Source organism: Callorhinchus milii, unplaced genomic scaffold (genome assembly GCF_018977255.1).
Source record: "Callorhinchus milii isolate IMCB2004 unplaced genomic scaffold, IMCB_Cmil_1.0 Scaffold4, whole genome shotgun sequence".
In the NCBI taxonomy this organism is placed as follows: Eukaryota; Metazoa; Chordata; class Chondrichthyes; order Chimaeriformes; family Callorhinchidae; genus Callorhinchus; species Callorhinchus milii.
In genome coordinates, this window is record NW_024704745.1 from 51,565,383 (window position 1) to 51,587,961 (window position 22,579).

The window sequence follows — 22,579 nt, forward strand, 5'->3', positions numbered from 1 at the left end:
AGGAAATAGCTGAAATTAGTTGACATGCCAGTGCAGTACTAGGCTACATTAAGAATTGCCATCCTTGAGATCTCTGATGAGGCGTGACCAGAGATTTCAACTGTATGTTGTGGTGGGGGGCGCAGGGAGAGAGTAAAGATTTTTGAAGAAAATGTGCATTTAAATATTATATGTAATATTAGCCAACACTGAGTCACACAATAGTAAAATGTTTGAACGTTTTGATGTTTATAGGCACCGCATCAAAAACACGGCTCATTTAACTTTTCCCACTCATGGACTTTCCAATCAAGAGCAGAACAGCATACCTCTAAGATGCAGCTCAGTATTCTACCACAACCAGATGCACAACAACCAAAGTGATTCGACTTCCAAGATCCTCACATTTGTTTTCAACCACCTGGTGCCTCCGCTCGACTCGTACCGGTCTCTTGCTTGTCCTCGCGCCCTCCGCTCCACCATTGGAGGTCGCACATTCAGCCACTACACCCCGAAACTCTGGAACACTCTCCCTCAATCTCTCCACCTTGCTCCCTCTCTCCCCCTTTTCAAGTCCCGCCTGAAAACCTTCCTTTTCAACCGTGCTTACAGTCACCTCCCCAATACGGAGTCAGGCTCCGCCACGGTTAAGCGCTCTGAGACGCTACCCTGCACGGAGGGTGCTGTATAAGTGCAACTTGTTGTTGTGCTCCCTAATAGAGTTGCTTACCAATCAGTTTAACACACCAATACATGTAAAGCTCAAATATGTATTGGAACCTTGTTTTGATATTTTTAGAAGTCTCTTTATTGCATTGTAAAATTTCAAAATAAACCTAGACTGCATAGGTGACAATACAATTCTTTTAATACTTTAGATTTCTGTAGGTCACCAGAAACGCTCACCTCTGTAGATTGAACAAACTGAATGCCCCCCACTATTATCACAATAGTAAAGCTATTAATAAATCAGGATAGATTTAATCCTGAAGATTTCACTTAATTGAAAATAAATATTAAGGAATTAAAAAGAATTAAATATTTCACTGGTCCTCCCATCATTTCTCTTTCTGTCTTTTAAAATTTGAACATAATTTTTATTCTTTTAACAGTTTACTTTTCTAATTGCTTTTTCTCAGACTTAAAACTACATTTTCCTTTTGTCTTCCAATATCTTGCTCCTGCCATCCATTTGCTGCAAATGCAGTCACTACTCTTAACTATCAATACTGTGAAATGCTGATAATATTTTGATGCAATAAGGCGCTATATCAAATGCAAAGAATATTATTCAAGAGATTGGAACTTTTTTTTCAAAATATTTTTTCACTGAATGGCAACTTCAAAGGCAGCTTTGCCGAAGACGAAAAAGGCAGGTTCTCAATATCCAAATGACTGCATCACAACTACACATCTGGTGTAATACTCATTTCAAAACTTGGTAAGACAAATATTTGAACTATTACAGAAAATAAAGTAGATACAATGAGTGGTATTTTATCTGCTCGTTTATTAAATATTGCTTCCGAGTCAATAGGACCTAACGACTCAAATTTTATGTAAAGATTTAAAGCAGTCATAATAAAATACAACTCCATTACTTTAAAGTTTATCACAGTTTTACATTACAATAACCATCAATGTAACAAATAGGTTTAAGAAAAAAAACTTAAGCTATTATGCCACAACATAGGAAAATTGACACATTTACATTCTCAAAATAAAACAAAAAAAATCAAAATGTTGGCATCTTCATAATCTAATTATCTTCTCATACATATTATAACAAAGATTAAATCTAAGTCAACAAGATGACCAGTAAAAGGAATCTCACTGGAGATTTAATTTTTTCTTGAAATGCAGTTTTCCAAAATACAATATATATATATAACAGCAGGTAAACAAAGCGATGAAAAATTGATGAAAGAAGTGCATCCCTGAAAAATAACTTTAATGGATCATGCTCTTTTTAAGTCACTTTAGAGCATGAATCTCACGATTCATAATCCTGTTTTGCATCAAACACTGTTACTTTTATAACTCATCCATTGAGCTTCAGTCATTTTTTTTCTCTGTTCTGAGAACCCCATAAGGCAGATTGTAGTGTTACTGTCGACCCCCAGGGGGCAGTGATAGATTTGCCATCAAGTCCCGCACCGCTGCAAAGATTGTGCAGTCACCTGAAAAGGTGTCACAGAAAATACAGGAGATCACAAGTCGATAAAGATGTCAAACAAAATAATTCACAACAAGGTCATTTTTATATCCTCCAAGATGTACTCTTTATAGTAGTGGCAGGGGTTGCTATTTGAGCAGCAAGCAAAGCTAAAATAAAACAAGTGGGTGGTCCAAAAACTATGGTAGATTCCACCAGAGATTCAAATTTTATTTGCCATCTCCAGTGATACTTGTTTTAGAAATCTTTGCTGTATTATTTGTTTGGAAATAAATATTCCTTCAGCTGCAAATAAATGGGTTTCTGAGTAAGTAAACCCATTATTCTTGATGCTAGAAAACTGCCATTTTGTCTTAAAATAAAAAAAACACATTTCTGGATAATCATACAGGAAGAAAAATAACTTCCATAACAGTTTTCATGAAGGGCTTTCACGTGGATGTAACAACGCAGCATAGGGTACAGGTTTTGATGAATGAGAAAAGGAAGGGGGAAGGAGAGGGAGAGAAAGAAAACACACCCACAAAATAGTCAATCCACTTTACAATCTATCCTGTGAAGTGCTTTGAGATGTCTTGATGACATGATAAGGCGCTATATCAAATGCAAGGATGAGTATTATAAAGAAAGACGTATGGATACGCCTGGCAGGTTTGATGGTTTTCACCGTGTTTTGTATTGTCTTTAGAGCTTTCTATTCAGTCATCCTGCAGTTAAAAATAAATCACTGTTTCCCAATTGGAAGAATGCTTCCCACACATTTTAATAAATATAAGAAACATATTTTGGAGTTGGACTGATTTCACAGGCTTGGGTTTACCCTTTTTTACGGTCAGCCAGGCCGGTTTGAGAGATGCGGAAACAATGCTCAAGAGTATCTAAACCAAACTGAGAATTCGACCTATACATGGAAATGTTGGTTTACCTTGCTGTGGCTGATGTACCTCTGCAAACCTCCTCAGAATGTTGCTAACCATCGAAGCAGCTGCACCCGATGTATTTTGTGGCCGAGGAATGTCGGCTTGCTGGGTTGTCCCTGTTGCCATGTCATAGACAATTGGCACAATTATGCTGATCGGTTCCTGTGGCACCGTCAGTCGCTGCGTGAGCTGGAGCTAAGAGAAGAAAAGGAGACAAAGAAAAGTACTTTGAACTTTGGAATCACCAATACAGAGGATTCAGAAATTAGCTCATTTAGTTTTCCTTCCAATTTTTCCATAAAAAAATGATTAAAGTGCTTTAAGACATTTCAACATATAAGCCAAGTTTCAGCAAGTTCTTTGTTTGTTCCATCATGGTCTGTGGCTAGAACAGATTTGTATGGAAAGAAAAGGCGTTTGATTCAGGAAATGATTAACCAGAAGATTCTCAGCGAGGTCTTCTTCCCATTTTAAAACAATAATATAAGAATCCTTGCTTTAGGAGGAGGTCTCAAAGCAATTCACTGAATGTATTGGTGGTCACTGCTATAAAATATATTTCACCTACAAAATAAAGTCACTACAATTAACTTTATGATACTATTGTTCAAATGACAAGTTAAATTAATCTCCTTATAACTGACCATCAATAACAATACACAAAATACTGCAGATGCTGGAAATCATTTTTTACAAAACCCTCCCCCTTTTGTTTTACCCACCATCAACTCTTTAACCCATCAACTAACACATTCTCTCCTTTGTCTTTTTTTTGTCCTCTTTGTCTTCCTTGTCCTGCCTCCCCCTCTCAACTTGTCCTTAAAAACCTCTCCCTCCCAACATGCCCCAGTTCTGACGAAGGGTCGTGGACCCAAAACGTTGACTCACTTTCCTTTCTCCATAGATGCTGCCTGACCTATTGAGTTTTCCTAGCTCTCTCTGGTTTTGTTTCATCAATAATAGCTCATTATCGATACAACAACAACAGATTATATTTTTATAGAGCCTTTCACGTCAGGAAGACGTCCCAAGGCGCTGGACAGTCAGGGATCCGCTCCTGAGCAGGGGGTTGGGATCAGGAGCGGTGGAGGGTAAGGAGGGCACGGGTAGGAGGGTGACAGTAGGTACGGTCAAAGAGGAGGGTTTTGAGACGGAACCTTATAATCTCAAAGGAAACAAGGGTTTACTACTTACAAAAAACAGCATCTTGGATTTTAAAACCACAGCAGGTGTTCCTGGAGGAGCTATTGGTGGAGCACTGGGGGGAATTGTCAAACAGAATTGCACATTCCACCTCAGCTGGGCAGCCTGATCTGGAAACTAGAGAGCACGTTAAACTCTTTTACTCAGTTCCCTTCAAATTTTCTTATAATACAACACAAATTTATATTTATAAGGGCAGAACGACTAAAAGTCCGCCCACTACTGTTCTTGAAATCAAATGGATAAAATGAGGCATTTTGAATAACTATTATAGAATATTTTTGGCACAACAATTAGCTAATATGCAACAGTCTAACCAATATTTTCACTGACAATAATTATAGCAAATTATAAAAAGCATTACTTTGTTATCATTCACAAGTCTAAAGCATGGTGTTGAAATTAACATTTAAGACAAATCTATGCCTTCATTTTGTTTTAGTAAAACTGGACATAACAGAACAACAAAATAACATTTGTATAACACCTTTCACGTTGGGAGAACGTGCCAAGGCGCTGGACAGACAGAGTTTCGGTCCCGAGCTGGAGATCAGGGTCAGGGAGGGCAAAGGGGGAAGCAGGGAGATCGAAAGCATGGTCGAAGAGGAGGGTCTTGAGGTGGGTCTTGGTGGCAAGGGAGGGGGCGAGGTGGAGGGACTGCGGGATGGAGTTCCACAGGGTGGGGGCAGAGTGGCAGAAGGCCCGCCTGCCAATCGTGGGGCGAGCGAGGTGGGGGACGTGAAGCAGGCCGGAGTCCGCTGAGCAGAGGGAGTGAGCGGGATGGTAGGGGGTTAAGAGGTCGCAGAAGTGGGGGGGGGGGGGAGTAAGACCTTGGAGGGCTTTGAAGGTGAGGACTAGGATCTTGAACTGTATGATAGGAAGCCAGTGGAGTCGGGCGAGGATGGGGGTGATAGGGTCATGGAGCCTGGTGGGAGAGAGGACACGAATTGCAGAGTTCTGGATGATCTGCAGCCTGTGGAGGGAGGAGTTGGGGAGGACGACTAGCAATGAGTTTGCATAGTCAAACCTTGAATTAATGAAAGCATGTATGAGGGTTTTGGCGGCCTGCGGTGTGAGACAGTAGCGGAGCCGGGTGATGTTGCGAAGGTGGGGGAAGGCAGAGGGGGTCATGGCGCAGATGTGGGGAAGAAAGGTTAGTTGAGAATCAAAAAGATGCCAAGGTTCAGGATTGGTTTAAGTACACGCATTTGTGTGTGCAACCATGGATGGTGATGTTGTCAGTGCCTGAGGTGAGGAGGCGCTGACGGAAGACAATCAGGAGAGCCTCAGTCTTGTTGACGTTCAACTGAAGAAAATTAGCTCTCATCCAGGACTTGATGAGAAGAGATTTGCTAAATTTATACTGTGAGGTACTGTCACACGACAAGGCCAAATAGGTACTGACAACATAAAAGACATCCAACCAAGCTTAAGCGTTGGATTGCAATGCTTTTTGTTTGTATGAGTATTTAGAAGCAGAGTTAAAGAACAAATCTGAATGGCACACCTTAACTCCCCTAGCTTTATTTAAAAAACTATAACAGGCATGGTGATATATTGCTTTTTTAGGAAATAAAAGATTGTTGAGTTCAATTTGACTTAATAAATATTCCCTAGAGTTCAAAAATATTCTTCTAATGAAGCAATTTCACATTGCTACTATTGAACTTGCACCACAAATAGCCACATCTGCCAAAATTTAAATAGCTTTATTATAAATACCACAGCACGTTTTGTAAAAGGCCTCTTATTTCATTGAACAGAGAAAAGATCAGTCTGATTCAACATATTAAATGGACAAGAGTGATCTTTTCTTATGTTTCTGTGAACAGTCTGATTCAGGGGAAGGGGAGAGAGAATAATAATCCTTGTATTAGATATAGCACGTTGTCATGTCTTCAAGATGTTTCAAAGCATTTCACAGAATATACTGTAAAGTGTAGTAACTGTGTGTTTTGTTGGAAAAACGTGGTAGCCAATTGCACACAGCAGTTTCCCACAAACAGTTGTGGATTGAGTGACCAAATTATCTTCTTTTTAAAAAAAGGGATTATTAACCCTGGAAAATAATCCACCAATTGACTAACACCCGGGTTCCTACTTACTGCTAGGTAAACAGAGGCATGTATGTGGAGTAAGGAAACTTGCCTAAGATTTCGTCCTGCCCAGGAATCGAACCCAGGTCCTCTCGCTTGTGAGGTAAGCACACAAACCCCTACCCTATGGGACTCCACATGGAGGCTGGAAGAGGGTGGAGAGCACATTAACCAACTCTTTTTTGTTTTTTCTGTTTGTTCTAATGTACACAAAGTGGAAAAAAACAGACAAATTATTGGGTCTTAAACGAATAAGGCTTTGTACAAGAATACAGTTCTGAACTAAAACCTGAACTAAAAATATTCAAAAACTCTCAAAGTCAGCTCATTTACCAGTTCCAGTTTCATAATCCGCACACAATCCCGGAGAATCTGAGTGTGGGCTCCCAATAGCTTAGCAAAGGCATTTAGTGTGTTGGCTTTAAATGGAGGACCTGCAACCTAAATAAAACATAACAGAATTAATGATATTATTGACACTGCTGCACAGATTTAAAAGAAGCCTGAATTCAATTAAAAGCAGAAAAGGTATGTTGTACCATCTGTGAATTGTAAATGGTTCAATATGTTGTGATGTGAAAAATGTGTACATTCCACATAGCATTTCACTTGTAAACTAATCTTAAAATAAGATGGCACTACTTTTTTCATGCAGAGGATATCAAAAATATAGATAGGGTTCAAGATGTAAATGCAGAAAGACAACGTCCTTCTCATCCATTTTTTATGCAAAAGCCCATCATTTCTCACATAATCCCCTTTAATGTGGAGAACGCGGCATTTCAAACACTACACTTCTTCATGACAGTTTTTCATGGATTTAGACAGCAATAACGCAGTCTGAAACTTGACCTTTCATGGTCACTAAATGTAATGATATTGGACGAGAAAAATTCCTGGTGTTTGAGGGGAAAAAAATATAATTAACTAACATCCAACAAGGAGACCCACACTGAATATACTAACCATGTAACATTTCACTTAAAATTATGTTTACAAATTCATTTTAAAAATGACAATCAATGAATATCATGAGTGGAAATAATGCACAATTCTGAAGTATATTACATAAATTGACTTTTCTCATCCATTGATCGTAATCCAACAAAGTACATTACGTTTTGTGTTGACAAGTTATTGTTTACAGATTGACAAATTGTTTACAGGTACAAAAATTAAGCTTGCAAATAAACTCTCAAAACAACTAATTTCCAACAATAATCCAATGTATTACAAAGGAAAGCTTGATAAAAAAACACAGAAACATTTAGTTGTTTTGACATAAAATTGTTAAGGGAACTAGATGATGCAAATATGAATGCCAAGGTTTGAATCTACAGCAGACTGACAAATGAAAGTTTCCTGTCTCCGTTGTCTGCATAGCTCACATGAGATTGGGATGCTTTGCAAAGGTTGGGGAAAAGGAGAGAAGCTTCATCTGCCACACTTAACCTGTGCTAACGCACTGCTTATCCGATGCTAAAAATGGGTGTTGAAATGGTGATTGATGCAACAGCAACATCCCTCACCTTGATAATAATAATCCTTGCACTTAATATAACGCTTTATCACGTCTTCGAGACGTCCCATAGCGCTTCATAGAATACACTGTGAAGTGAATTGACTGTACTTTGTGGGCGAAACACTGCATTTTAAGGAACACAAACTTTCACCCTAAGCTTTTTTTAAAAGAAAGATTATTCAGTGACATGCAGGTGATAACAAAAACAGATGGTTAACATCATGCTTATTCTTTAAACAAACCAAAAGAAATGAGCATATATTTTGTAGACGATGTATCAGAATACAGACATGACATTAATGTTTTAGGATCATGTTCAGACAGCTCCTATTACAGGGCCTTTGGGCGCCTTGGGACATCCTCCTGACTTGAAAGGCACTATACAAATGTAATTTTGTATTGTATACATTTTATTTAAACAGCGTGTGAGGGAAATCGCTCAGGTTTGTTGAAATTCCAATAAAGTACTCAAATCACTAAGTGGATGTCAGTAAATATAGACATTACTTGCTTCATAACATTTTCACAAAATTAGGCGAAATACTCATTGAGGTTATTACGATATAAGTAGCTTTAAAAGCATTCATTCAATTTCTCTGATGAGTTGGATATTTGCCTATAAATTCACAATCACCATATATTGTAGAAAACTGTGAAGGCGTTTTGACGAAATAAGGCGCTATCTCAAATCCAAGGATTATTATTGTATTGAAAAGGATGTAGAAAACAACCAATGGGATCGTTCAACTAGGAAGTTGTTTTCATGGATCGAGGAAAGCAGTGAAATACAATTTTACTGATGTAAAGACTTGAAATAGTTACTCACAATGGTCATGCCTCTTACAGCACAGAATCACTAAAAGCCTCCATTAGTCAAGTGTTTTGGTTATTTACAGTGACCTAAAATTGCACATTTCTCCACAACAATCAGATATAAACCCACAACGTCACGTTAGCACCCAAATTAGCACTTGACTGATGGTAATTAACATAGCCCAGTATGTTGGTATATTGGGTTAAGGGGGAATGAGGAAAGGAAACTGTCAAGAAAAAGATCACTGGAAACTTCCTGCCTGACCAGTTCCTTGAGTGACCGATGTAGGTAATATTTAGAATTGTTACAGCAAGAAGAGAATGCATTTCATATCTTACTCTCGTTTCAAAGAACTTTTCCAAGACTTGCAGTTCTTCTTGTGTCCATGGGTCTGTTGTTTCGGGCGTCACTTTAAACTGCAAGGTCTGGTAGGTCTGTGGGTTCAGTGCCACGCGACACTTCAGTGCTTCAGTCTTAAACATGATTACACCTGGTTCATTGGAGTTTATAAGCTGCAACTAAAATTAGACAAGACAACATTCAAAACGAATTTTAGGCAACCTGGACAAACAAAAGTTACCTGTGGAGAGACAGTATCCTCGGCTATGGAAATTATAATTCCTACAAGTGTAGACTAATTATAACATTTCCAAGAAAGATTAGAGATACCCTAACTTTTCAAATTTTACAATGGTCTCCAGAAAAAGAACTTTATCGTACCGGTTCTTGTTGAATTATCCTTTGTAGGTGTCGCCTCATCATAACAGATCCTAAGAATCGCTCGAGAGGGGAACAAAGGTAACTGCCAGCCAGTCCTGGCACAAGACCTGGTGTTGGTGATGGGCAAAGTAGAATATGCAAGGCATTATGAGTTAAGATGGTAGGTATTGATGCAGCCCATGATCGCTGAGGTAGTGTACGAGGTGGAGGCATATTTGTCGGCATTGTTTGGGAGCCTGAAAATACAGAAAACGCAAGTCAATAAAAAAGAACTTTGCACATTTAAAGTACCATATGCAGGTGTTTTGATAACTTATGTAACAAAATGTCAAGAATTTTACAAGAATTTCAAAATGGTTTACATTAATTATGTTGCCACGTAGTTTGCACAAAAGTGTGGATGGATAAAAAATAATTCAAAATGTAAATATGCATGGAAATTATTCTATTGGAATCAGGATTAGGATACTGGAGGCAAGAGTGAATTTAAAATGAGAATAATCAAATATATTGGTGAATTCAATCTGCATTTCATGATTTATTTCAACTCAGATGGATTAATCCTTTTGATACAGCATTATGAAAAAGAGTCAAGTCAGTAACTATTGAGACTTACTTGTTCCAGCTCGTGGAGAATGGGAGACGTCAGGGATAGGGGAGTGCAAGGAGGGGTTTGCCGGAGACATTCCAGGTATGCGTGCTAAAGCCGGCCCAGGCAACTGTGGAGACCCAGGCCAGGTCCCCGGTCGCTGACTGGGTGATATAATTGTGTAAGGTGAACTTGGGTCAATTGTGCCTGAACAAATAAAATTGTACAGTTTAAGTAATAATTACAAGTTCATTTCAGTCAGAAATTGGTTGTCAATCTATACTTTACATGACCCAACACCATCATCCCACAGTAATCTCGGTTGTATCTCAGGACCCACATTATAAATTAATGTGAAATAATGCCCTGATTCCACTTCAGACCCAGGGAAATTTCCTTGCATAGGTGGCATGATTCCATGGAACCGTCAGTCTGGTTTGGAATACCCTTAAGCGTTGCAATGGATTTCTGCCTGTTTAGGCATCCGACTGACCAAAACAAAATCTACAATTACGAACAATTTAGAAACATAATTAGGCCATTCAGCTCCTCCAGCCTGTTCCGTCAATCTATAAGATCATGGCTGATCTGCACCTCAACTCCAATTACCTACCCTTGCCCCATATCCCTTGATACTCTGACCTAACAAATATCTATCCATAGTCTTGAAAATGGAAATGGATCCAGGATCCACAGCCTCTTGGAGGAGAGAGTTCCAGATTTCCATGACCATTTGGTGAAAAACTAGTTCTAATTTTAAGATCCTGCCCCTTTGTTCTGGATTCCCCTACCAGAGGAAATACTTTCTCTGTATCTACCCTATCGATTCCCTTTATTGTTATAAAAACCTCAATCAGATCACCCCTCAGCCTTCTAAACTCAAGGCAATAGAGATCAAGTTTATCTAACCTGTCCTCATAATTTAACCCTTTAAGCCCTGGTAACACTCGAGTGAAATTTCCACAGGAATGAATTGCCACAAACATTAAGTCAATGAATCATCAATCTTGCTTACTAGAGGAAGAGGCATGGAAGTAACAGCTCTAAAATGTAGCATGAAAAGACCATTTTAGTGAAGCAGCGAGAAGACACTCACCGTGAGGACTTGCAAAGTTTGGTGTCTGTCCCATTGAGATTCCAAGGGAAGAGGGGGAGGGAGACGGTACGAATGATGCTGGTGAAGATGCTCGCAATGCACCACTTGGAGAATTAGCTGGATGTAAATTCCCTGCACAAAACAATGCATTTAATTAAATTGCTTTTAATACAGCAATGGTAATTCTCTTTAAAGGGTTGAGGCACTGTGACTCAATAAATTCACAGGAGGTGAATTTATCCAATGACAAACTGAATTTCACCACTTGTGGACATACGATCAAGAATGCATCGAAGAATTAACCTTGTTCTTTGTGCTTAATGATAGGAACAGGTTACCAGAAGGGTTACTGAGGCAAGGACACTGGGCTCATTTAGGAAACAACCTGATGCTGCAATAGGAAGAACAGGTATTTTGGAAGGATCAGATGAAAAGGGCCAAAGGGCCTAATTCACCTTAATTCCTCTTGTAAATTCTTACTCGTGTACTTTAATGAAAGAAAAACTGTTTTCCCTGGTCTATGGAATTTCTATGAGTACAGAGTATAAGTAGAACATGAAAATGATGTTGCTTGCCAACAAGGTAGATATAATTTTTGAAACCCCAAACTAAAATTGTCTAATTTCTGCCACCCTTTCACAAGCAAACTTAAAAACAAAGTCCACACACGCATACTAATACACTGAAAAAAATCACAGAATAACAAATACATTACTGTAGCAAACTACAACACCAATGACTTGACACAGATTGTTTTGTCATTATCCCGAATTAAGAGAATATGGGCAATGTGGCATTGCTTATTGTAGATTTATACCTTACATAGCACAGAATCCAGAAAAAAAAACTGATAGTAATTGCTAATATTCAATGCTGCTCAACATAATGAGAAATTTGTCTTGAGAACTGAGAATTCGTCTTGAGATAATGAGAAATTCATCAAATTTCAGCAGTAATGGAGTGCACCATCACCCGTGACCCAATTCTTTGAAACTCCATGTCTCAATCCCTCCTCCCCCTCTTTATTCATCTTCAATTCCCACCAAAGCCCTATCTCTTCAACTGCACCCAAGGTCACCTCCCCCCCACTCCCCCACGATTGACATCCAACTCTGCCCAGCGCTCCGAGACGCTATTCTGCGTGTAGGGCAAATTTTATAAATGCAAATTTTTGTTGGAAGGGTTTTGCGCTAAAATACTTCTAAATTACCTCATATCCATCAGAAATAGTTTTCTTCTTTTCATGCTTAAGACTATAGCAAAACAAAAAAAAACACTTACCTGGTGATTGCGTAGGCATCATTTGTGGTGATGGAGTCACAGTATTGTGATACGATGTAGGTGGTGATGTCAATGGGTATGTTACGCCTCCACTAGCTTTGACAAAGGGCTAAGAGAATAAAATAGTTACATGTTAATGTTAGTAACATAGGACCAGGATGGGCTCATGTTAGGTCAAGCATGGAAAACCCCTTGGTTTATTCCTACCGCCGCACCCCCACCCCCACACTCACTCTCTCACACACACGCACACTCACTCTCTCACACACAGAATTCTAGAATAATCACTTTGTAACAAAGCTCACACAGAGTTTTTTTTTTAAAATACATGTTTGGTTCATCTGGAAATACAACAGCAGCAAAAGCTCCTGTGTCCCAGAGGGAATTTCCTTCACCTATACTGCCAAAACACATCTTCTTTCCTTTGCACCATTAGTGGCCTACCTTCAATGCTTTATAGAGACCATTAGTGATAAAGGAGCTCAAGAGCAACATGCCTGTCCAAAGCTCAGGGAAAACAATTAAATAGTTGGCACAGTGCAGCTCATAATAATAATCTTGCTTTTGATATAGCGCTTTTCACATCTTCTAGACGTCTCAAAGTGCTACACAGAATATGCTGTAAAGTGAATTGACTGTACATTTGTGGGCGAAACGCGGAAGTCAATTGCGCACAGCAGTGTCCCACAAACAGTTGTGGATTAAAAATGATCAATTTATTATTGTTTTGTTTTGGAAGGATTATTATTAGTGTGTGGAGTAAGGAAACTTGCCCAAGGTTTCGCCCTGCCAAGGTATCTCACTTGGAAAGCGAGTGCTTTAACCACTGAGCTACAGGACGCCACATCTGGATGGTCCCAGTACAAAGTCGTACTAATTATTTTTTCTTAAGTAAAAATTGGCCCAATATATTCAGTACTGATAACGTCACTGCTCCAAGTCAAATTTCTTTTGAAGAAATATCTCACATAAATAAACTAGGCAGAAGCACATTAAAACAAAAAGGCTACTGAACAGCAGGCACTGTACCTGCTGTGGCTGAAGCTGAGAGATGAATGACTCCATCATGTCTCCACCAATAGGAGATGGTGGATTATCATCTTCATTCACCGATCGCCTGCGTGCATCCTGGGTGCTGTCCACAAACATATTCAAGAATGTCTGTGGAAAATAAGCAACATTAAACCACAAAGTCCTTTAGATACCACACTGCAACTTAATACATTTTACAAATGTGGAATGCAGTTAAGGCCAGCTGTGAAATTTGATAAAAGCCGTCAGAAACATCTCTGCACAACATTTTGGATGAATAACTAATTCACCCACAATAATCAGCTAATTCAGGTTTCAATAATGCATTGCAAGCTATAATAGCACTGATCACCAAGTTATTGTTTTTTTAAACTAATGTTGTGGTCAGAATATTAGAAAAGCACCAGTGCTTTATTTAGAATGTATTAGATAAATCAAATACTTCTGAAGGCAATCAACATTCACTTCAAGCAGCAATTTTATACAGACCTTTAAGCCTGGAGCTGGATGGAATCCCTCCACAATCTTACTGTTGTCAAAAAGACTGTAGGCACCATCTCGAATAGCCACAACGCCTCGACTTCTGCAGTATATGTCAATGCAGTACATATTGCGGAAAGCAAGTCTGATGTGTGTGGGTGACTGGGGTAGTATCGAGAAACATTGATAGGCAGTATTTGTTCGATGTGTGAGGCCCAACATTGGCACTGTTGGGAGTTTATTAATGGCATTGAGTGGTGCTTGTGTATCATACAGTACCTAGGGAAAAAAGCAGAAAATGCTTATTCACAAAATTTCAAACAAATATCTGAATCGAGATTCTGATTTCATTCTTTCAGTAGTGTTCATCAACTTCTACAGAGCAAATATCCAAATAAAAGAAAATCCACCAGGCCCAACATTGGCATGGTTGGGAGTTTATTAATGACTTTTTTTTTAAAAAAAAAGTTTGAAGCAAAGTTTGTCATATCGTCTTCCCTAACCTGGCCATGCGTAAGGCCTCATCATGACATTTTCTCATTCTTTTGAAAGGAAGTGTGACACACAGTCACATATTAGGTAAACAGGCATAATTCCTTATTCATTCAGTCATCCATTAAATTTGCCCTTAAAATCAAATCATGTGAAGTATATAAATAACAGGTAGATAATAGGTTGGTAGCTCTGACTTAATATGGGAACCAGGTCAACTATTGCAACACAGAGTGCTCATTGGCTTGAGTTGCCAAGTTAATACTGTGTTAAAGCACATAATTTACTTCAAATACCTGACAATTGGCTGCCGCATTTCGCCCACAAATATACAGTCAATTCACTTTACAGTATATTCTGTGAAGCGCTTTGAGACGTTTAGAAGATGTCTAGAAGCACTATATCAAATGCAAGGATTATTATTATATATAATCCCTGCATAGGCTTTCAAAATTGGTTCTTCCTACACATTATGCAAAGGCTCTGAAACAAAGTTGATATGTCTTTTCCCATGAGGAAACATATAGTCACATGAAAATTTTCAGTACCAGCATCACTATGCCCCACTCCCAGCTCAGGTGGCAAGCCTGGCCTGTTAAACAAACAAATGCCTTGGGACTAAGTGAAAGGCACTGTATACATTGTATTGTACAATGGAGTCCCAATAGATCCAAGAATTAAGCTTTCTTTATCCAGCATAGGGCTACCAGTCTTACTGTTGTTTCCTTTGCTTACATGCTGTGGCATTTCCCAGGGCTTTGAATCCATCTAATGCAACATCACAACTGACTTGGCTCTTGCAACAAAGCTTTGCAGACTTTTGTTTTGAAAACTCGCCATATGATCTATCCCTAGATAATATCACCTGTCAAAGACAGTCTTCAGATGAAAGATCTGTTTGCCTCATTGGACCAAGGAACTGCTCAATATTTCAACTGTAACATTCTTATATGGTTTGAGTAAAAACAGTAAGATTTTAATTACAATAATGTTACATTTCAACAATATTGTCATTGGACCCAGGAATACATCCCTCTATGTTAACTAACCAGACATTCACCAACTTGTGTTCCTTCAAGACCACAATTAACTGCCATGCTCAGCATTGGAGAAATTTGCATCTCGTGAAGGAAGCATTGATCACAGAGGAAAAATTAATTAGAACAATTCAAGGGCGTTCAGGAGCAGAAAGACCTGGGGGTTCATAGACACAGGTCTTTGAAGGTGGCAGAACAGGTTGATAAGAGGAGATTTATCAGAATGATACCAGGGATGAGGGAGAATCTGGGATTGTTCTCCTTAGAGCAGAGAAGGTTAAGGGGAGATTTAATAGAGGTGTTCAAAATTATGAGGCGCATTGATAGAGTAGATAGGGAGAAACTGTTCTACTGGCAGGTGACTCAGTAACCAGGGGACATAGATTTAAGATAATTGGCAAAAGAAAGAGGGGACATGAGGAGATTTTTTTTAAAAAACAGAGAGTTGTTGTGCTCTGGAATGCACTGCCTGAAAGGTTGGTGGAAACAAATTCAATAACAACTTTCAGAAGGGAATTAGATAGATACTTGAAAAGAAAAAAACTGTAAGGATATGGGGAAAAAAGCAGGGAAGTGGAACTGATTGGGTAGCTCTTCCAAACAGCCAGCACAGACACGATGGGCCGAATGGCCTCCTTCTATGAAGCAATATTCTATGATTCTATGCAATAAAAGAAACATTGATCATAGATGAAGCATTATTCAAGAGGGAGAGTCAGGATGCCTCACTTCAGCACAATGAATGATCATTGTTTCACCTCCTAAGTGAAACAATGACCATTCAAAATATCCATCACCTGAGAATCTGTTCACATGCATCTTTGAAATGGTCAACACCTGACAACAAGATTGTTTGTTTGGTCTGTTGTTCAAAGAGTGATAGTTGATATGGGGGATTAAACAAAACAACCAAATTTGAAAGAGTCAGAATTACAGCTATGACTGTATTAAATTCTTATGTGGGGATCATAATTTGATTTCAATTCTAATCTTTATGCAAGTATTTGTTAAGAGTGATTCTTCATGTATTCCCAAATACAGATGGTAAATCTATGCAAATTTGCACGGGCTTATTGAACAATTGAACAACCTATGTCTATCTGGGATAACAGGCGTGAGGCAAACAGTGGGGCCAACTATTATAATCACTTCTCCCCTCACCATATCCTGCCACTTCATGACACAATGTACTGCATTCAAACCCAACCAATGTGTTAACTTAGAAAAAAGCACTATCAGACAAGTTTTGGTATTGTCAAAGTATTGGCTAATATCCAGCAGCGGTTCACTTTATACAACATTTGATCTGCACATTACTGGTACTTTTTAAATTAAAAAATGTGTATGGTTTTACACATTTTACATCAGACTTTTTCAACTGCCAACTCTAAGCTTATGTATTTCAACATCTCTCAAAATAACTAAGTACCTGTAGTAACTGGACTACATTTGGTGATTTGTTGAACATCTCCTGAAGCTGATGGAGTATGATGTTGTGACAATTACTGCAGCCAGAGTTTGGACCAACTGTTCCCAATGATATATGAAACCTCTGGTGGGTGGGATTCCATTGGATAGTTATCTACATGATAACAAGATAGTTTTTAAATAAGTAATCAATTATCATTGCATAATTATTCATATAATTGCAAAAATATAACACAGAGATTTAACTTAGGTTTCTGGTGATCTCATTTAGAAATTTGAAAAAAATGTACACTACATACATATACATGCATTACAGATAGCGTAGAGATGCTGATACTGTATACACTTGTACAAGGTTAACAAAATAAAAATACAAATGAAATGAACTCTGCTTACCGAGCTGCCTTTAGTGGCTCCGTAGCATATGACAAGTTTACGATAATTATAGACGCGTATCTCCGAGAAATGATTAAGGTGGGATGGTATTTCTAGAGGGTGAAATTCAAGGTACATTATTTCTCATTTTACTAAAGCTGTTATTTCATTACTTTTTTTCTTGAAGTTATGTTTACTACCTGGCAAGGAACGTGCAAACTCCAAAACACAGTCATACAGCTTTGCAATGCTATTACAATCGTTTAGGAACGCCTCAACCACTTTCCGACCTCCAACAGGTTCCGATAGTAAGCTTTCATACGTGAGATAGACATGACGTGTTGAACCTGGAGCATGAGAAGATAATAAAATAAATCTGCATTGAAGCTAATGAAAATCACTTTACAAAAGTGCCAAGGAATCACATGTCAGCTTTGACAAGATTTTTGTTTTATGTACTGCACATGTTTATTGAATATACACAATGACCAAAAAGTTGTAATACCATTACAATGTCTAATGAGTCTTAAATTTTTTATTTTTTTTGGTGATAGGCTAGTTTGCCCACAAAAATATGCAGTTAATTCACTTTGCAGTATGTTCTGTGAAGCGCTTTGAGGCACTATATCAAATGCAAGGATTATTTATCATAGTAATCGCAACTTTTTGGTCACCATGTGCAAACACAATTATTCAAACTGGCACAATGATAAACATCAAGAAAATAAATACTAACAGGTATCTGGTACAGATCAAAATTTAAGTGTAGAATATTGGCTAATATCCATCACCTGATGCTCCAAATAATATGATTGCAAAATATGATGACTGCTATTTACTATGGAAAATTACATTTGTCATACGTCAAAGTTAGTTCCTTATATAAAATTAAGCTCAAATTCACATATTTTGCTTTAAAATTCGAGTGACTGCCAAGCTAAATTCTGATGGAGCAGTAGATTTCTATACCCATTTCATCACCGAGCACTGAACACCTTTTAGTTTGAGAAATTTAAGAACATTGTCCACCACTTAAGATTAACATTTGTTGTGCACAAATTAGCCCACAGCTGCATTGGCCCACAAAACAGTCACTACACAGCAAAATCTTGTGAAGTGCTTTGAGACGTCTTCCCAACGTGACAGGCACGATACCAAATCTAAAGATTATTATTATTAAAAATGCAAAAAAAATATTGTCCATCAGACCCATTCTTTTTACTGATAGATTCTTATCACGTTTTAGAGATGTCTCAAAGCACTTCACAGAATATACTGTAAAGTGATTTGACTGTATATTTTGTGGGTGAAAGTGGTAGCCAATTGCACACAGCAGTGTCCCACAAACAACTGTGGATTGAGTGACCACATTTTTTTTCTCGGGATTATTACCCCAATGATGAGTTGTCCTGAGCTCAAGAATTTTTTTTGTCCTTGCTCATTCAACAAAGTTAGCAATAACTTTCTTGCTTTCTTTCATAGAAGTAAAATCTTACATTTTTGCATTGCATACATGAAAGTTAAAGCATTCAAGAACAACTATGGAGTCAGGACTTGAAGTTGATTCAAACTAGCACATCAATGAACAAAAAAAAAATCATGGCACAAAGAGGAAAAAAATGGGAATCAGAAATAAATCACATTGCAGTTAAGTTCACACGTTGCAGTATTATACAGAATAGTAAAGGTGGAATATATCTGCAATCAGGTCACAGTTTTCCTCCTGCCAAAGCCAAGATGTTCAAGATGTGACTGGCTCTCACCTCCTCCAGTTGTTTCTCAGCTAAATTCTCCACTACTTAGATATCAACATAATCATTTGTACATTATGTACAATCGCAGTTCATTTCACAGTTGTAAAGCATCTTGGTATCTTGTGACATGATGTCAACAAGCCACTCTACCACCACTTCGCCCATAAAATATACAGTCAATTCACTTTAACGTATATCCTGTGAAGCATTTTGAGATATCTCGAAGGCGCTAAATCAAATGCAAGGTTTGTTATTATTGTACATTCTTTAAGTAATCTGAATTATCCAATGAGATAAAGCTTTATTAAATATGTTGCGTATATATAAAGATTTCCCAAAGGAAAAAAGGAAAACGCTGGGAAATGTAAATATTTAAAATAACCAACCTTGCTCCTTGGCAGAGGTACTATTTAGAGGGCAGTTGGCAAATACCAGTTCTGCCACCCAGGTCCGGTTGTTTCTTCCCTGCAACCGGAAAGTGCAATCTAACAAAGATCGGTCTAAGGCTTTCTGGGTCTCCTCACTAACACTTGTACACGGAGGGATCCTATAAGGCAAAACAAACTCCTGGTTACGTTTGAGGATCATATGCTGTTGGAGGAGCAAAAGATGCAGGAAAGTAACATTGGCAAAAATTTATTTTATTAAAAAAAATCACAAGATGAACACTAAGTTCCCATTGCAAATTTAAAATCCAGCCACCAGCTTTTCAAACTTTTACTGCATTTAATAAATTGAGATAGCAACAATAGCAAGTTCTTCAATTTGTTCAGAAACTGAAACATATGCTTTGATGTAAGTAAGCTTAGCTCACATTTAAAAAAACACAAGGAACTAACACAATGAATGTAGAATTTTTTTGTCTTCTTCCTTTCCCAATTCATCATCCTCCCCAGTCTCAACTCTTTAAGATAACTACTTTAAATGCCATCTGCCACTTTTCAGCCCAATGTGGAGTAACATTTACCTTAGTATTCGTATGGCATGATTACAGCCATCACCTTCTATCTGAACTCCTTGGTGAGGAATCTCCATGGTACACAGCTAAAAACAACAGATTTGCTCAGTAATTTAAGATTTTTTCAGGACATCTTTTATTCAGAATTGAAGTAATCAATATTACAGTCCCACCAATCAGTGAATAAATCTCACAGGATTTCGTCATACATTAAGACCAGAAATACATGTTGAAATGGAATACTGTCAGCAATATTCCACAAATAAAAAAGTTTTGTACACAACCTAAATAGGTTGTTTTGACCACAGAAGCAATAATTCCCTGAACTCCCTGCTTTGTCGATGATGATATGGAATTTGCATATGGTCAATTTGGATTCTGGTTTTAAAGCAATCCAATACTAGTTTTTTTCTTATTGCTATTGATCTGCTGGATCTATTTCACTAAAATATATGTAGTCATAAAAATTGATTTTATATTTGTAACGCAAACAACTGTTTGCTGAAGCAATGTCTCACCCACACTAGAACATAAAAGCATTTCCTGACAGCTGGAGTAAATTTAGTGTAAGGAAGCTTCACAGCAGGAAATTCTCACAACTGAAACACTGGCAAGATTAAATCCAGGCCTTGCACGGTACCAGATTGTGGACAATCTCATGTGCTCCAAGGAAACTATAGAGAAACTTAGAATGGTGGCAGTTCTGCTCTCGGGAAGAAAACAAAAAAAAATGTACAGGTGTTGTTCCAGAGCACACCCCGATGGCCAATTAAGTAGAAGCTACAACTGACTTCAATTCCCTTTGGCAAAGGGAGAGAGGAAGGGAGGAAAGCAAAATAAACATATGGATAGGGTTCATGCACATGGTTGCTATTTAGCAACATCACCCACCAGAAAAATGTGATCATGGGAGTCAGCATTGCTTCCTAACATTCACTTGTGAAGGTACTCTAGGGCTATCAGCAACAACAAGCCACAGCCTTCAGGAAGTCAGCAGACAGCCCCTCTGGATACATTTAAAATAGCCTTGGCATTGTGACCAAAAGTCACTGTGCAGGGGATATTGAATGTCAAGTATTGATTTTTCTGGTATTTTACTTCCCTCCATGCAAAGATGCAATTAAGCTCTGGTTGACATGGCTAAATTCAGCAGCCTATGTCCCATTACTCTTTATGATTTATGATTTATTCTGCTATTGCTTACACCGCATCACATTTCTATTGCACCACAGCAATGGAAGTGAGGCAGTGGTCTTGTCTATTGTGTCCAGAAATTTGAGCACCAACTGAAAAATCATAATGCAAATGTACCAACTAATTGTAAAACAAGAACAGTTATTATAATACATGTTTATTAGGTTGTTCAAAAAAAGTTCCAAAAACCCTTACCTCACATCGAAGCCCAATGAATGGCATGTTAGTATCGCACATCGCCACAAGGTGTGCTAGGACCTTATTGAAGGCACACATTTCCCCTGTTCGTTTGGGTTTCTTAGGTTCTATAGGTCCTTGGTCACCAGACAGCTGGAAGTTTACACATGCATCAGTGTTACCAGATTTTAAACAAAAACAATAAAAGGTGAATTGCTACATTAAAAAACTTTGAACATTTCTTATGTCAGTTTCAGAGTTCAGAATATTGTTATACCAAAAACTAAGATCTAACAAAACTATCCTGAGCATTATGTAATTAACTGAAATCCTCACTCTTTTATTCCCACCTCTTATAGATAGAAGCAAAGTTGAAATCAGGAAATCTGGTAAGGCTAGGAGAATTGAGCAGAACTACCTCAGTATAACATTTTTAACACAATGCTTTTTTTAAAAAAAACTAAGCTGATTCATTTTTCCAGGAAATATTTTAAAATTTGTGTAGAAGTCAGCCCACATAAACCAAGACAACAGATTGTATTTTCCTTTGTATGCATTTTATAGAGTATTTGGTCAAACATTGAAACCTCAGTCGATGTATTAAAACTTTATATCAAAACAAACTAAAGATTGAATAGTTAAAGTGTACACAGTACAACAGTTAACTGCATTCATTAGGCTGGCAACAGATTTTGCACACATTTTATTCTGTGTCAAACAATATTTTGCAAGGAAGTTAGAAAATGTAAGAATCAGTGACACATGTAAAACAGTAAGAGAATCCTGAATGTCAATGTACATCACCATCTGCCCAGTTACCTTACAATCTGTTCACATATATGCACAGAGAAATATTTTGTGCTTACTTTAACTGAAGTGGAGCTGACCAGAATCGCCAAGAGGGGACAAGCTGGGTAATAGAGAACAGAATATCCTGCATACTTGCATGTTGGCTCACAGTTCTAGGTGGGAGTCTTAATCGACATGAAATTTAGTCTAACTCCCTTCCACTGACAGATGCTTCTGGTTCACATCCCTTACCAATTTGGAATTCATAGCTGCACTATTTATAGTAGTGTGTACAAATCAGATTTGAAGTTTTTGCACACATTATTCTTGGACATCACACAGCACTGCAATGTAGTTTTATTTGTTTTTGTATACAAAAACTCAAGTGAAATGAAATAGAGAACAGGTTATATTTCTTCGCCGACTCAAAGTAGGTAAGAGGGAAAAAAATGATATTTACACATTTT

The 22,579-nt window shown here is 38.0% G+C and overlaps 1 protein-coding gene across 1 annotated transcript in view; it reads right to left on the minus strand.

The window, feature by feature from the left end:
- Positions 1-1,470: 1,470 nt before the first annotated feature.
- The window catches only part of med14 (mediator complex subunit 14), a 43,816-nt gene continuing 22,707 nt past the window's right edge, over positions 1,471-22,579 (minus strand). Inside the window, exons 15-31 of the mRNA XM_042334287.1 lie at positions 21,342-21,476; positions 19,962-20,038; positions 19,381-19,541; positions 17,441-17,587; positions 17,262-17,353; positions 16,867-17,019; positions 13,918-14,187; positions 13,426-13,557; positions 12,397-12,505; positions 11,116-11,247; positions 10,047-10,226; positions 9,431-9,666; positions 9,049-9,228; positions 6,708-6,815; positions 4,270-4,395; positions 3,081-3,270; positions 1,471-2,159 (exon numbers count right to left, since the gene is read on the minus strand). Of these exons, the coding sequence (XP_042190221.1) occupies positions 2,086-2,159; positions 3,081-3,270; positions 4,270-4,395; positions 6,708-6,815; positions 9,049-9,228; positions 9,431-9,666; positions 10,047-10,226; positions 11,116-11,247; positions 12,397-12,505; positions 13,426-13,557; positions 13,918-14,187; positions 16,867-17,019; positions 17,262-17,353; positions 17,441-17,587; positions 19,381-19,541; positions 19,962-20,038; positions 21,342-21,476 (2,502 nt within the window). The 3' untranslated portion in view covers positions 1,471-2,085. The remainder of the gene's footprint in view (positions 2,160-3,080; positions 3,271-4,269; positions 4,396-6,707; positions 6,816-9,048; positions 9,229-9,430; positions 9,667-10,046; positions 10,227-11,115; positions 11,248-12,396; positions 12,506-13,425; positions 13,558-13,917; positions 14,188-16,866; positions 17,020-17,261; positions 17,354-17,440; positions 17,588-19,380; positions 19,542-19,961; positions 20,039-21,341; positions 21,477-22,579) is intronic.